Source organism: Budorcas taxicolor, chromosome 18, assembly GCF_023091745.1.
Source record: "Budorcas taxicolor isolate Tak-1 chromosome 18, Takin1.1, whole genome shotgun sequence".
In the NCBI taxonomy this organism is placed as follows: Eukaryota; Metazoa; Chordata; class Mammalia; order Artiodactyla; family Bovidae; genus Budorcas; species Budorcas taxicolor.
Genome location: NC_068927.1, coordinates 64,526,399 through 64,541,416, shown reverse-complemented (window position 1 = coordinate 64,541,416; position 15,018 = coordinate 64,526,399). Strand labels below are relative to the sequence as shown.

At 57.5% G+C, this 15,018-nt stretch overlaps 2 protein-coding genes across 2 annotated transcripts; both read right to left on the bottom strand.

The window, feature by feature from the left end:
• Positions 1-1,691: 1,691 nt before the first annotated feature.
• On the bottom strand, positions 1,692-5,233 carry TNNI3 (troponin I3, cardiac type). Its single transcript, XM_052656014.1, has 8 exons — positions 5,100-5,233; positions 4,787-4,802; positions 4,546-4,632; positions 4,071-4,112; positions 3,661-3,792; positions 3,191-3,280; positions 2,510-2,686; positions 1,692-1,775 (listed from the first exon to the last, which is right to left on the bottom strand). The coding sequence occupies exons 1-8, from the start codon at positions 5,108-5,110 to the stop codon at positions 1,692-1,694; spliced, it is 639 nt and encodes a 212-aa protein (XP_052511974.1). The 5' UTR covers positions 5,111-5,233.
• A 1,797-nt stretch (positions 5,234-7,030) lies between these two features.
• DNAAF3 (dynein axonemal assembly factor 3) lies at positions 7,031-14,042 on the bottom strand. The gene is made up of 11 exons (XM_052656613.1): positions 13,931-14,042; positions 13,344-13,474; positions 12,898-12,991; positions 9,998-10,155; positions 9,534-9,716; positions 9,176-9,301; positions 8,962-9,084; positions 8,527-8,656; positions 7,771-7,882; positions 7,527-7,601; positions 7,031-7,442 (listed from the first exon to the last, which is right to left on the bottom strand). Exons 1-11 carry the CDS (start codon positions 14,040-14,042, stop codon positions 7,031-7,033), a joined length of 1,656 nt encoding a protein of 551 aa, XP_052512573.1.
• Between the last annotated feature and the right edge of the window lie 976 nt (positions 14,043-15,018).

The window sequence follows — 15,018 nt, the reverse complement described above, 5'->3', positions numbered from 1 at the left end:
TTTGGCTCCACTTTAGGGTTCCAGGCACCTCCTGGCCGTTCCAAGGCCTCTCCCTCATCCCAAAAGCATTGTCCAGGAACTCCGGGCTGGGTCAGGTCATCCTCGGACTCCCCACCTCCCCAGGCCCCGGCACCCCGTGCTCTGAAGCCGCTGGCCTCAGCCCTACAGTCGGTCCTTGGAGGAGGTTCATTGACGAAAGGGGTCCAAGGGAGATTTTACTCCTCCATGAAAGGGGCCCTTTCTGTCTCTCTCTGGGCAGTCACCTCACATACACAGTTTCTTGTCTGTCTCTCTGTCTCCGTGACTCTCCATCTATGTTGGTCTGTGTGGGTCCGTCTCAGCTTTTCCCCACCTCTGTCCCCCCTCCCCACCCCCATCCCTTTGTCTGCCACCGGGATTCCACACTGGTGACAACAGGCGCTAAAGCGGGGCAGCAGGTGTGTGAGGGGGTGGGGGAGGGCGGTGCCCGACTCGGCGGGACCTCACCCCCCCACCTCCATCTGACACTGATCTTTTTTGGTATCCCCCTCCCCTTTCCCAGGCGAGCCGCGACCTTGAACTCTAGGGGTTCCTCTGGGCTTCGAAGTGCCTCTGTCTCCCTGTTTCTCGGGGGTTGACTCTGGGGCTCTCTTCCGCCTCTCTTCGCACCTCTGTGTCTCTGAATTCTTCACTCGGTCTGCCGGTTCTTCTCTCTGCGTTTCTCTGGGTGTCTCTGCACTCCAGCCTCTCTGTGTCCGTCTGTGGGTGTCTCTGCACTCCAGCCTGTGTCTGGGGGTGTCTGTGTCCGTCTGTGGGTGTCTCTGCACTCCAGCCTGTGTCTGGGGGTGTCTGTGTCCGTCTGTGGGTGTCTGTGTCCGTCTGGGGGTGTCTCTGCACTCCAGCCTGTGTCTGGGGGTGTCTGTGTCCGTCTCTGGGTGTCTCTGCACTCCAGCCTGTGTCTGTGGGTGTGTGTCCGTCTGGGGGTGTCTCTGCACTCCAGCCTGTGTCTGGGGGTGTCTGTGTCCATCTGGGGGTGTCTGTGTCCCACAGGTCTCTCTGTGCTTGTCCGTGACTCAGCTCCTTTCTTCCTCTTCTTTTAATTTATGTGTATGACTGCCCTGAGTCCCCTGATCTAGTCCCCTGACCAGGGATTGAACTGCACCCTCTTCATTGAGGGCACAGCGTGTTAGCCACTGGACCAGCAGGGAAGCCCCTTGTGTCTTCAGCTGTGTGTCTGTCTTTAGCTTCCCAGCTCTTGTGCGTGCGTGTATGTGTGTGGCCTCTTTGCATCTCTCTGTGGGTCCTTATTTCTCTCTTTCGAGGTAAGCCCATCTCTGTCTCACTGTGTATATCTGTCTCTCTATCCCCTCTTTCTGTGCGCTTCTTCCTGTGCATCTGTTTCCCCTGTGCCTTTGGGGCTCTGCCTGCCTCTCTCTGGCTGTGCTGCTGACTCCATCTGTCTGTGCCTCCGGGTATCTGTCTCCGGGCCTTGGTCTCCTTGGTCTCGGCACCTCTGTGTCGTCCCACGTGGAGACCCAACTCTGCTCCTGCTGTGCTCTGGTACCACTCCTGCCCCGATTTCTCCAGCCTCTCTCACACCTAACCGCCCGCTCTGCCCCCAGGAGTAGACATACAGCCACCCCCAGCTCAGAGAGAAGCTTTATTCCTCAGGGTCATCCTCGAGGCCAGGGTCAGGGCAGTGGGCAGTCAGCTCAGCCCTCAAACTTCTTCTTGCGGCCTTCCATTCCACTCAACGCGTCGATGTTCTTGCGCCAGTCTCCTACCTCTCGGTTTTCCTGAGGGGGTGGGTCAGAGGTTAGCGTGTCTTCCTGGTAGCCTCCACTTGCCCTCCCGCCTGCTGGGTCACTTGTTCCAGATGCCCATTCCAGGGTCTGGTTCTGGAATACTTCTTGTCCTCTCAGACAATCCTTTCCAATATGCCCCACTTCCTGTCTCCCTCCTTCACTTCCTGTCACCCACCTGCACTTCCTCTCCCTCCTGCACTTCCTGTCTCCCTCCTGTACTTCCTCTCTCACTCATGTACTTCCTGTCTCCCTCATGCACTTCCTGTCTCCCTCCTGCACTTCCTCTCTCACTCATGTACTTCCTGTCTACCTCTTGGACTTCCTGTCTCCCTCCTGCACTTCCTGTGACCGACCTGCACTTCCTCTCACTCATGTACTTCCTGTCTCCCTCATGCACTTCCTGTCTCCCTCCTGCACTTCCTGTCTCCCTCATGCACTTCCTCTCTCACTCATGTACTTCCTGTCTCCCTCTTGGACTTACTGTCTCCCTCATGTACCTCCTGCTTCTTCGCCACTTCCATTCTCCCTAATGCACTCCCTTTCTCTTCTACATCCTATCTTACTCTTGCATTTCCTGTGCCCCTCTTAGACTTCCTGTGGAGGACCCTTACCAGATACTTCTCCCCACAACTCCAAATATCACCTGCCCTCAGGCTGGGTCCTAGGATTGCTGCCCACTACCTGCTCCCCTAAGCACCCCCTTTCCTGGACTGAGCCACACTCACCTTCTCCGTGTCCTCCTTCTTCACCTGCTTGAGGTGGGCCCGCAGGTCCAAGGTCTCCTTAGCCCTGGCGCCCAGCAGTGCCTGCATCATAGCATCTGCAGAGATCCGCACTCTACGCAGAGTGGGCCGCTTAAACTTGCCCCGAAGGTCAAAGATCTTCTGGTTCAGATCTGCGATCTGGGTGAAGCCATAAAGGGAGGTGGAGACCCCCCTCCTCTTCCTGCTTACCTCACTTCTCCACCCTACACTTCTCTCCTATCCCTAGCCAGGCTCTCCCTAGTTCAGGCTTCTACCACCTTCAGGATGAAATCCAAGCTCCCCATCATGTAATTGGATACCCAATTTGCCTTGGCCTCATCTCTGAAAGCCACCGACACATCCCAGTCCAGTTACAGGCATCTCACAGGTCCCTGGCCCACACTTGAGCTGACTTACCAACACTTGAGGCTCCAGCCACAAATGTTCACAAACATATTTCCTGCTTTGTCCCCTCCTGGCTTTTGTGATCATCCCTGACTCTATTGTGCTCATCCTTCTGGCCCCTCCCTGCCAGGTTCACAGAGTTGTCCTGCGTCTCCTGGTGTCTGCAGCTGTAAGCAGCTGCAAGGGGCCAGGCTGAGACCAGAGCCTGAGGCATCCCACACTACCCCGAAGGGACCCAGGCTGCCCAGTGCCTCCCACCTCAGTGATGTTCTTAGTGACTTTCGCCTCCACATCGTATCTCTCCTCATCCACCTTGTCCACTCGGGCGTGGAGCTCTCGGCACAAGTCCTGGTGGAGGAATGCGGTGTGTGTAGTGAGGAGAAACCCCAGGGTTTGGACTCCTGGGTCTGAAGGAGGAGGGGTTGGGGACCTGGAGGAGTAGGCTGAAGTCAGACCCTGGGGAACTTTAGAGGTTCTAAAGTCAGAGGTTCTGAGAATCTGGACTGGAGTTGGGCTGGAGGAACCAGTCTCTGCGTTTTGAGGTTGTAGGCAGCTGGGGGCCACATTTCTGAACTCCTAAGGGTGAGAATTGGCAAATTGGGCCCGAAGGTCCTGAGCAGAAGAGTGGGGGCATCGTAAGTATACCCCTGAGTCCCAAGGGACGCAAGATCGGACACTAGGAACCTGGGAGCCTAGGCCGGGCTGGAGTCCCTGGTTAGAACCAGTACCTGGAGCTCCGCGAAGCCCAGCCCGGCCAACTCCAGGGGCTGGCACCGTGTGCTCAGAGCGCGCCCCTTCTCTCCTCGACGCTCCTCGGCCTCCCGCTCCAGTTCCTGCTTCGCAATCTGCAGCATCAGGGTCTAGGGAGGGGGTGCCGGGAAGCGCGGCCCAGTACTGGGATGAGGACGCTGCGGGGTAGTCACCCTCACCCGGCCCCGCCCTCTAATCCCAGGCCGGCTTCCAGAGACCTGCCTCCTCCAGGTTGATGTCCATCATTCCCGGGCCCCAGCCCTCCCTGGCAGGGCCATCCCGCCTCCAAACTTTCCAGGCCCCGCCCAGTCGCTCACCCGAAGCCCCACCCCAACGTCCAAGACCCGCCACCTGAAGACACCTAGCTTTTCCGCGGGCTCATCCGTACCTTCAGCTGCAGTTTTCTCGAGGCAGAGATCTTAGACTTTTTCTGCCGGGGTAAGACAGCAAGGAAGGATGAGGGAGGAAGATCCGAAGGAGGACGGCGGGAGGAGTATCAGCATCCCGCCCCCTCAAGTCAAGTCCCTCCTCCAACTCCAGCCCGCGGGAAGCCACGCCCCTCATCCCCATCCACCAATCTGGGGCCTATAGCTAGGCTCCGCCCACCGTCTCTAAGCGTTCTCAGGTGCAGAGTCGGCGGGACTCCGCCCATAGGCAAGCTCGCACCAATCAGACGTCGGCTCTCTGCTAAGCCCGTCCCATAAAGGCCTTACTCCTCTTGGGCTCCTCCCACAACCAAAGTCCAATTAGGGCCCTGGCTCCGCCCCGCCCCCCCAGGACGCCAGTGCCCTAAGAACCTGAATCTAAACCCTGCGAGGCACCCCCCGACCGGCCCCGCGCCCTCGCTGGCCCCCCGACCTCACCTTGGCGTGCGGCTCCGTGGCGTAGGCGCGGTAGTTGGCTGACGAGCGGCGTCGGACAGGAGGGGGCGCGGGGACCGTGTCCCCCGCCTGGGGTTGGGGGAACGGAGCTGAGTCACCACGGGGACCCCCCCCCTCCCCAACCCGTCTCCGTGCCGTCTTCCAGGGCTGCAGTCTCTCTCCCCAGAGCCCTTCCCGCAGCCCCCTCCCCGGGCACGCGGGGCCAGCCCAAGCCCGCTCTCACCGTACTGCTGCCGCTCCTGGAGGGAGAGAAACCAAGAAAGTGGGTTACTGGTGGGCCTGGGTCCTGTCTAGTCCGTGTCCCAAGGGACCCCATAGGCCCTTCTGACCCCAGTTCCGGCCTACCAGCTCCCCATTCTCGGCTCCTAGGGGTTGGAGTCCCAAACTCACCTCATTCGGACACCCGGGTTTCCTGTCCTTACCTCCCTTCTCAGAGTGGAGTCCAGGCTCGCAACTCTCACTCCTCACAGGGACCCGGGAGATAATCCCCCACCCGCCTCCAGCCTCAAGAGCCCAGGTTACCAGTCCTCACTCACCGGTCCGCCATGCTGGGTCTCAGGCCAGGAGCTGAGGGAGGCAGAACCCTGGGGGCAAGGAGCTCTTGGAGGGTCAGGGAGGGAGCGTCCGGAGTGACCTTGAAAGTCCCTGGGACTTGTCTCGTCGGGTCTGCTCAAACCTCACTGAGGACACTGAGATAAAGGGCGAGGACGGAGACTAAATATACTGCTGCCCCCTCCTCCCCCTGCCCAGGATTCGAGATAACGGGGCGCGTGAGGGGTGGGGCGGGCCATGCTCCAGCTGGATCACCCCTTCACCTTGGTGGCCTGGGAATCCAGCCCCTTCTCCCTCAAATCCAGGGGTCCAGGCCCCCCACCCCTCCTCCTTCAGACCCGGGGGTCCAGGCCCCCCACCCCTCCTCCCTCAGACCTGGGGGTCCAGGCCCCCACCCCTCCTCCTTCAGACCCAGGGATCCAGGCCCCCACCCCTCCTGCCTCAGACCTGGGGGTCCAGGCCCCCACCCCTCCTCCCTCAGACCCGGGGGTCCAGGCCCCCCACCCCTCCTGCCTCAGACCTGGGGGTCCAGGCCCCCCACCCCTCCTCCTTCAGACCCGGGGGTCCAGGCTCCCCACCCCTCCTCCCTCAAACCTGGGGGTCCAGGCCCCCCACCCTTCCTCCCTCAGACCTGGGGGTCCAGGCCCCCCACCCTTCCTCCCTCAGACCCGGGGGTCCAGGCCCCCCACCCCTCCTCCCTCAGACCCGGGGGTCCAGGCCCCCCACCCCTCCTCCTTCAGACCCGGGGGTCCAGGCCCCCACCCCTCCTCCCTCAGACCCGGGGGTCCAGGCCCCCCACCCCTCCTCCCTCAGACCTGGGGGTCCAGGCCCTGCACCCCTCCTCCCTCAGACCCAGGAGTCTAGGCCCTGCCCCTTCGCTAAACTGCAGTCTCCTTGAGGGCTGGAACTTCCTCACCGTGTTATGCTCAGTCTCAGTGCCCCAAACCTGTTACCCAATCAGTACAGTTTGCTGATTCACTTGAGGATACAGGTGTGGGGTGCCCAGGCTTTCAGCAGTTCATTCACTCAGTCGTGTCCAACTCTTTGCGACCCCATGGACTGCAGCACACCAGTCCATCACCAACTCCCGGAGTTTACTCAACTCATGCCCCTTGAGTTGGTGATGCCATCCAACCATCTCATCCTCTGTCGTCCCCTTCTCCTCCCACCTGCAATTTTTCACAGCATCAGGATCTTTTCAAATGAGTCAGCTCTTCACATCAGGTGGCCAAAGTATTGGAGTTTCAGCTTCAACATCAATCCTTTCAGTGAATATTCAGGACTGATTTCCTTTAGGATGGACTGGTTGCAACCCAAGGGACTCCCAAGAGTCTTCTCCAATATCACAGTTCAAAAGCATCAATTCTTCAGCACTCAGCTTTCTTTATAGTCCAACTCTCACATCCATACATGACTACTGGAAAAACCATAGCCTTAACTAGACAGACCTTTGTTGGCCAAGTAATGTCTCTGCTTTCTAATATGCTTCAGCAGGTAGCACATAAAAATTCACCTCTTGCTCACCGCCCCCCCACACCCCCTCCCTCTCCCATTCTTGGAGACAGACTGAGGGCAGGAAAGACACAGACACCTGGAGAAGAGTTCTTGGCTGTCTTTACTTGGCCCACCTGAGGGTAGACCAGCCTGTGAGAGGCGACACCCCAGCCCCCAGTTAGGAATGGGACGCCTGGAGACGAGGGGACCACGCAGAGGGCCTGAGCAGAGCCCCAGGGCTAGATCTCCAGGCTGTTTTCAGAGTCTGGGAGTGAAAGGCAGAACTCAAGAGAACAGTCTAGAATTCTAGGAATAAATATAGAATCCCAGGAATGGAATCCGAAATGCTAGCGACACCGCTGGCGCCGAGTGAGACTGCTGAGAGTATTCCAGAGGCGCGTTCTCCTTCTATGACCGGAGTTTATAGGTCGGGGATGGGGGACTTGGTCTCTGGAGGAACATTCTGATTCTCTGATTTGGGGTCCTGACTCCCTGTGGGCGGAACTGAAGCCTCCAAGAGTGAAGCCTGAGACTCTGAGGTCAGTTTGAGGGGTTCAGAGGGTGGGGTCTCCGGTTCAAGGGGCTGGGTCCGGTGCTCAGAGGGCCAGTCGGTTGCCTCAAGGGGCGGGGCCAGGACTTCAGGGGGCGGAGTCCCAGATTCCACAGCCTGGTCCTCGTGGTGGCCGGGAGCTGAGTCCCCGGCCTTGTAGAAGCGCGCGAAGGTGTCCGAGGGCTTGCCCCCCAACTGTGGGGCGAATCCAGCCGCTTGTGCTAGCTCCCTGACCCGGCTGGAGAATGCCTGCAGCTGCTCCTGCCGCAGGTCCACTAGGAACCTGGAACCAGGAAGCAGCGGGTTAGGGGGCCCCGCTTTCCGCCCCCGGCCTGGAAGTTGCCCGCCCTGCCCTCTGCTGGCTCACTGGGCTAATTCGACAATCAGGCGTCCTCTGGGGGCCACACAGGCCCCCAGCTCTGGGCTGAGAAGATGGACCATCCTGTGGAGAGAAAAGGGGAAGGCTGAGGCTCGGACTTTGAGGTTCTGAGAGAAGAAGGGAGGCTGGGGACCTGGACACTGATTGAGGAGGATCTGGGGGCCTAGATTCCTGGGTCTGAGGGAGGAGGGGTTGGGTGAGGAAGATCTGGGCGCCTCCCAGGTCCTCTTACCCACAGGCCACGTAGAGGAGCTGGAACTGTCCCTTGTAGCAGCTCTTGTGGTGGAGGGTGTGGGCAGAATCAAGGGGCAGGAAGTGGACAGTGAAGGGCTCCAGGGCAGGGGCTGCCGAGGAAGGGAAGACTAGCAGGGTTAGGCAGACACTCGAAGCTTGGAGATGACTCTCCTCGTCCGTCTTCAGGCCTTTTGTCTTCCTTTCTCTTGGGTAGATCCCTGGAAAATTCTGGGAAGACTGGTCTGGCAGGCAGAAACCCATTTTACAGACTAGGCAACTGAGATTCACGAGAAGAAAAGAGAGTGGGTGACCCATGGCCACGCAAGTCATTAATTCACCCGGGAGGGCCAACCTAGGTAATGGGTAGACGGAGGCACGACCAGATTTGGGGTCGGGGGGTTCTCCAGCTGTATAGTCTGAAACGTAGAACCTCGTTAAAATGTTCTCAGCCTCCTGAATATCTGCACGTGGGATCACAATTCTGCTAATTCTGCTAATGGAATTCAGAATGGTAAGGACGGTGTCCAGAGTTGGAAAAGGGAGAGAAATTCAAAGAGAAGAGTGAAAAACAGACAGGATGTTGGGAAGGGGAGGTCACTTGTCCAGGCTTTAGACACCGTACCGGTCCATACTTGTACTTCAAATACCCGGAGTCTGAAGCCTGGGACGAGGGTCCGGGTCCCGCTCTCCCCCAGATGTGAGCGCCCGAGCCCCGCTTGCCACCTCAAGGGAACAGCCCGGGCCCGCGGCTTACCGGGCTCCGGGCTTCCCTCCGCGCCGCCCTGCACCTGCTCCGGGTCCCCCTCGGCGGCTCTCGGGTGCCCCCAGGCGGCCATCTCTCGGAAGAGCTCCGCCACGTTGTGCTCGGTGATCTCGCATGCGGTCTTTGGGGGTGGAAGGGGCGTGGCCAGACGCTGAGCTAGGACCGCAGGGCCGCGGTGGCACGGAGGGGCCTAGAGAACGCTCCCCTTCCCACGCCCCCACCCCCAGAGCAGGTATCTGGCGGACGCACTTAGATTTCCAGACCGGGCCTGGGAAGTAGAGGGGGTGGGGCTGTCACGTGGATGTAGCAAGGGGCGGGGCCCGGGCGGCGGGTGGGGCGGCTGGAGGCGGGGGCGGGGGCGGGGCCCGGGCGACAGGGCGGGGCCTCGCGTACCTTCTCGGGCCCCCAGCACCTCCAGCCTCAAACCTTGACTGGTTGCCCGTTGCTGGTCCTCAGGAGGGTCTCGTCGTCCGCTTCGATGCCGAAGGCCACGAAGGGCCCCGTGGCGATGTCCCCCCAATACCCGCGCGCTGCCACGCGCTCCCCGCGCTGGGAAAGCAGGGAGAGAGGATAATGTTGGGGAACTCGGATTCTGGGGCACCCCAGCCGCGAGAATCAGCAGCAGCCAGGGCGCACGCACGTGGCTCAGGAGGCGACCTGACGCCAAGGTCCGGTTGGGCACATGATAGGCGCTGGAGTCTCTGAGTTCAAAGGCAACGCCCGTGTCCCTCCAGCGCCTGAACTCGCGGGTATGGATGACTCGGGCCTGAAAAGAGTGGGGAGCGAGGAAAGAGGCCTCTGTGAAACTTACCGGCCCCAGCCCCGCCTCCTCCACCCCCGGGACCCGAGACGCCAGCCTCGCTTCCTCCACCCCCAGGACCGGGACCCCAGCCCTTCCTCCTCCTCCCCCAGGACAGGGGACCCCAGCCCCGCCTCCTCCACCCCCGGGGCCGGGACCCCAGCCCCGCCTCCTCCACCCCGGGGCCCCCAGCCCTCACCCCACGGTCGTGAAGCTTCATATGCAGGTCCCAGTCGCTGACGCCGTGCCGCGCGTCGTACCGGGAGCCCAGGTACTGGCGCAGCCTCGAGTCCCACAGGCGGCTCATGGGGAAAGCCTCCGGCCCCTTCTCCCCTCCGGCCCAGAAACGGAACACGGCCTCCAGGGCGTCGCGTTCGCGGAACTGCGCGGCCAGGCCGGTGTGGGGGAGAACGAGGGAGAGGGGGCTGCAGGGACCGTGGCGTCTCCCCCCGACCCTCCCTTCCCCAGCGGGGCGTGGGGAACGATTCTCGCAGCTCTCCGCTGAAGGGACCGAGGCTCCGAGAGCAGAGGCCAGCCCCTGGGCCATTTGGCCCGGTGGGAGCCGGGGAGCCCTCAGGCCGCTCCATCCACGCAGACCCTGTTGGACAACCCGGCCGCCACCCGGGTCCCCGGCGGGGACGGTCGGAGGCCACGCGGAGGCACCTTGAGGGAGCCCAGGCTGAGCCAGGGCAGCTGCTCCGCCAGGCGGTCGGGCTCCGGCACCAGGTGAGCCAGGCGGCCGGCCTGGGCGCGCACGAAGGCGGCCACCGGGGGGCGCAGCAACGCGTTCCCCCACACCTCCAGGAAGGTCTCGCTCCTCTCTGCGGGGAGTAGGGAGAAAATAATGGAGGGAGAAGAGGGGTGAGTCCACACGTGAGACCCGTGACGGCGACACCAGTTTATAGAGATGGTGTTCTCCCACAGTAGTGTAATGAACATGCCGAACCCAGGCAAGTTCCCCACCCATCCCAAAAGCTAAAACATGAAGAGTAACTCGCACCTCACCTGGGTCTCCTCGCCTATTCCTACGCCCCCGCCCCGCAGGTAACCCCAATCCTGAATTTCCTGCTTAAGTTTCTCTTGCCTTACGAAAGGAAAGGTTAAAAAAAAAAAAAAAAAGGAAAGGTTATATAGAGATGGAGATGAAGATTTGTGTGTCTTAGCAGAATCTTGTAAGACAGAACTAGGGCTTCCCGGTGGCTCAGCAGGAAAGAATCTGCCTGCTAATGCAGGAGACCAGGGTTCGATCCCTGGATCAGGAAGATCCCCTGGAGAAGGGAATGGCAAACGCCTCCAATATTCTTGCTTGGGAAATCTCACAGACACAGGAGACTGGCAGGCTACAGTCCATAGCGTTGCAAACAGTTGGACACGACTAAGACCGGAGAAGGCAATGGCACCCCACTCCAGTCCTCTTGCCTGGAAAATCCCATGGACAGAATAGCCTGGTGGGCTGCAGTCCATGGGGTCACTAAGAGTCAGACACAACTGAGCGACTTCACTTTCACTTTTCACTTTCATGCATTGAAGAAGGAAATGGCAACCCACTCCAGTGTTCTTGCCTGGAGAATCCCAGGGATGGGGGAGCTTGGTGGGCTGCCGTCTATGGGGTCGCACAGAGTCGGACACGACTGAAGCGACTTAGTAGCAGCAGGTCAGGAAGCAACAGTTAGAACTGGACATGGAACAACAGACTGGTTCCAAATAGGAAAAGGAGTACGTCAAGGCTGTATACTGTCACCCTGGTTATTTAACTTCTATGCAGAGTACATCATGAGAAACGCTGGACTGGAAGAAACACAAGCTGGAGTCAAGATTGCCGGCAGAAATATCAATAACCTCAGATATGCAGATGACACTACCCTTATGGCAGAAAGTGAAGAGGAGCTAAAAAGCCTCTTGATGAAAGTGAAAGAGGAGAGCGAAAAAGTTGGCTTAAAGCTCAACATTCAGAAAATGAAGATCATGGCATCTGGTCCCATCACTTCATGGGAAATAGATGGGGAAACAGTAGAAACAGTGTCAGACTTTATTTTTTGGGGCTCCAAAATCACTGCAGATGGTTACTGCAGCCATGAAATTAAAAGACACTTACTCCTTGGAAGAAAAGTTATGACCAACCTAGATAGTATATTCAAAAGTAGAGACATTAGTTTGCCAACTAAGGTCCGTCTAGTCAAGGCTATGGTTTTTTCTGTGGTCATGTATGGATGTGAGAATTGGACTGTGAAGAAGGCTGAGTGCCGAAGAATTGATGCTTTTGAACTGTGGTGCTGGAGAAGACTCTTGAGAGTCCCTTGGACTGCAAGGAGATCCAACCAGTCCATTCTGAGGGAGATCAACCCTGGGATTTCTTTGGAAGGAATGATGCTAAAGCTGAAGCTCCAGTACTTTGGCCACCTCATGCGAAGAGCTGACTCATTGGAAAAGACTCTGATGCTGGGAGGGATTGAGGGCAGGAGGAGAAGGGGATGACTGAGGATGAGATGGCTGGATGGCATCACGGACTCGATGAACGTTAGTCTGAGTGAACTCTGGGAGATGGTGATGTACAGGGAGGCCTGGCGTGCTGCGATTCATGGGGTTGCAGAGAGTCAGACATGACTGAGCAACTGAACTGAACTGAACTGAACTTAGTTGTTTAAGAACCTTATAAGAGAGAACGATATACTTTTAGTTAGGTTAGATAAGTTCTAGTTTAAGAGCCTTTACAAGATGCATTAAGAAATCTCTGCAATGTCTTCTGAAAGCCCTGGGCTGTTAATGACACCTAACATCCTTAATCATGGTAACAATAATCGCTAATACGTGTGGAGTCTATATCATAAGCCAGGCGCCATGCTTTTTTTTTTTTTTTCATTAAACTCTTATAAGAATTCTATGGTGGAAGAACTTTTAGGATCTTCATTTTATAAATGTAGAAACAGAAGCCCTGAAAGGGATAGACACTAGCCCAAGGTCACACAGCAAGCAGAGTCGAATTTGAACACAGCCTGCCTGAGTCTAGGGGGGAACGATTGGCTCTAGGCACCAAGCTGAAGTTTTTATTACTGGAAAACAGTCAATTTCCCACTCAAATCCTCCTCCTCCCCTTTCCTCGTTATAGTCTCACTTCCAAGGATGCCTCCTCCAGGCAGATTCCCTGGGGTTCATACCTCTCACTAGGGGAGACTCAAGCCTGAGGGAGGCTTTGGGTAAGACAGAGCTCAGCTCAGCCAAATGGTCCCCACATCCGGGGGACTCATGACCTCTCAGGAACTCCCTGGATCTCTTTAGGGCTTCTCCCTCATCAGGAGGTTTTGAATGCTTACACTGTGTTAAGCACAGTTCTGACAGTTTTATGTGGATTATCTCCTGGAATTCTCTGAATGATTCTCAGAAGCCTTCTTTTTAGCCCCATTTCAAAGGTAGGAAGAGCTGAGGCTGTAAGGGCTACCAAGTGAGTGGGCAAGTGATAGAACAGGGAACAATGTGCAACGTGCTTAATTTCACCATTGGAATGCCAGAACTCCTGCGGGGAGGGGTAAGGGGCTGGGGGCCAGATGGCCTGGGTCTCTGCTGACCTTGCAGCCCCATCTTCTCAGGATCCTCCAGGGCTAGGCTGAAGATCAGTATGTGTCGGGCTACAGCTTCCAGATTATTCTCCAGCACATAAAACTAAAAGGACGGGCAGGGAAGAACAATTCTGAGATCTGTGTCCCTGGCTCCCAGCAGACCCAGGAGTCGAAAATCTCAGCCCCCTCCTTCCACAGGACCCCGGAGACTTGTGCACCAGTCCCGCTCTTTCGATCACAGAAACGTGGGCACTGAGAACCCTCCTTTCCGTCATTACTCAGGAGGCCCCATCTTTAGACACTTTCCCCCACTTCAACCCAGGAGCCCCCAACTCCAGACCCATCCTTCCGCAGGAGGGAGTCTGGGTCCCCAGCTCCCTCCTCCCTCAAGGACTCAGGAAATTGGACTCTCATCTTCATCCTCCTCCTTCCAAGACCCCATAATCCCAGCTCACGTGGAACCTCCTTCGAGGCCAGAGAGCTGCCCGGGCCAAGGTCCGTAGCAAGTGCCGCCCATCCACTGAACCCAACAGCAGGACATTTAGCTCGGGGTTCTCGGCCTGCGAATCTGGATCCACAGGAGGACCTGAGAAGATGATAGCAGGCTGGAGTTTGCGGCCTGGAGAGCGTCCCCTGCAGCCACCCTCAGCAGGACTCGCACCCCTGGCCTCGGTTTCAACCGGAGCTGTGCCTCTAAGCGTTCCGGAACTCGGAGTCCACAGAGGCATCTAGGCTGCCCACTGGGCGGGGGGCGCCCTTGGAGCCCCCGAGAACGTTAGCGCTCTGTCTGCCTGGCTGTGAAGGCAGCGGCTGCGTCGCAAGATTTGTGATCCTGAGCGGGGAACTCACCCTCAGCCTGCAGGTCCACTGCCGGGGACAGGCCCCACCAGGACACAGAGCCAAAGCCCGTGCCCGAGCCTGCCGGCGTAGTCATCGCCGTGCGCTCCGGACAACCTGGGAATCCCCAAACATCGAGTCTCCGTTGCCCACCCTTTCCCCTCGCACCTGCCCCGACTTCTCACCCCTTCCACACCCGCCTCACCTTTATCCTTCCAAATAACCCGAGACACTCCCTCCCTCCCTGCTCGGGGCTGCGCTAAGGTCCAAAGGGTCCTCTTCAACTGCTGCCCATAGTCCCCGCCCTTTTCAATCATTCGGCCAATGGGAGTGTGCAGGTTGGCACCGCCGCGATCAACTGGCCAATGAGAGTGAGCGAGACCTGCCGGCTGCGAACTTCTGGCCAGTGGAAGCGCTGACCGACGGCCACCGGGCTTGCGGGCTTGCGGGCGTGAGGGCTTGAGGACGCGGTCGTCATGACAACAGAGCTGGCGAGTGGGCGGGGCCAGGAGAGGCTGGGACGGAGTCTGGAGCGGTCCAAATTTCTGGAAGCCGGAGGCCTGGACCAATCCAACATTTAGACAGAGGAACCGAATCTTGATAAACCCAAGTTAAACTGAGGTGAACTAGACCTCAAACTGTACACTTCTGTGTCCCCATTTTCCCTCTCACCCTGGCCCTACCACCCAGGATTTCTCTTACCAGGTGGGAAACACAGCCAAGTGCTGGGACCAGCCAGCACTGGCCCCTGGTTGCTAAATTTTAGGGAACTTTGTGACCTGGTTGTTATACACAATCATTACTAAAAATTAGTTTTACTAAATTAATTACTAAAAATTAAATTCAGTAAAATACATTAAATAAAAGCGACCATACTCAAAATTCACCACTTCCTATTTTATTTTACTATTATCAATGGTCTCAAGGTTAGTTACAACTATTGTACCTGTAGGAAGAAAATGCTATTTAAATGCAGTCGTTTAAGAAATGAAATTGGCAAACTATGAGCACAGGCTGTCTACTTTTGTAAATAAAGTTTTATTAGAACAGGGCCAGGATTAGACTAGAGCAGAGAGGCCCAAGTGAAGGATCAGATCCTGCCATTAATTTTTTAATATTTTTCCATCTTGGATTTATTTTTTGTATGAGTTTGGATTTCTATTTAAAAATTGCAGTAATGGCTTCCCTGGTGGCCCAGTGGTTAAGAATCCCCCTTGCAATTCGATGCAATGAGTTGACCTGTCTGGGAGTCCCACAAGGTCAGGGACTTAAGTGAGACACGTCTCTAGATCA

Bases quoted from the DNA above. Each gene is read 5' to 3' on its own strand.
- TNNI3 (XM_052656014.1), bottom strand. The intron at 3,793-4,070 runs GTACGGATGAGC...CCCCCTCCCTAG, and splicing joins CGAGAAAACTGCAGCTGAAG to ACCCTGATGCTGCAGATTGC. The intron at 1,776-2,509 runs GTGAGTGTGGCT...CCACCCCCTCAG, and splicing joins AGAAGGAGGACACGGAGAAG to GAAAACCGAGAGGTAGGAGA.
- DNAAF3 (XM_052656613.1), bottom strand. From the start codon at position 14,042: ATGATTGAAAAGGGCGGGGACTATGGGCAGCAGTTGAAGAGGACCCTT. The intron at 9,085-9,175 runs GTGCGTGCGCCC...CTGCTTTCCCAG, and splicing joins CAGGTCGCCTCCTGAGCCAC to CGCGGGGAGCGCGTGGCAGC. The intron at 7,443-7,526 runs GTGAGCCAGCAG...TCCTGGTTCCAG, and splicing joins CTGATTGTCGAATTAGCCCA to GTTCCTAGTGGACCTGCGGC.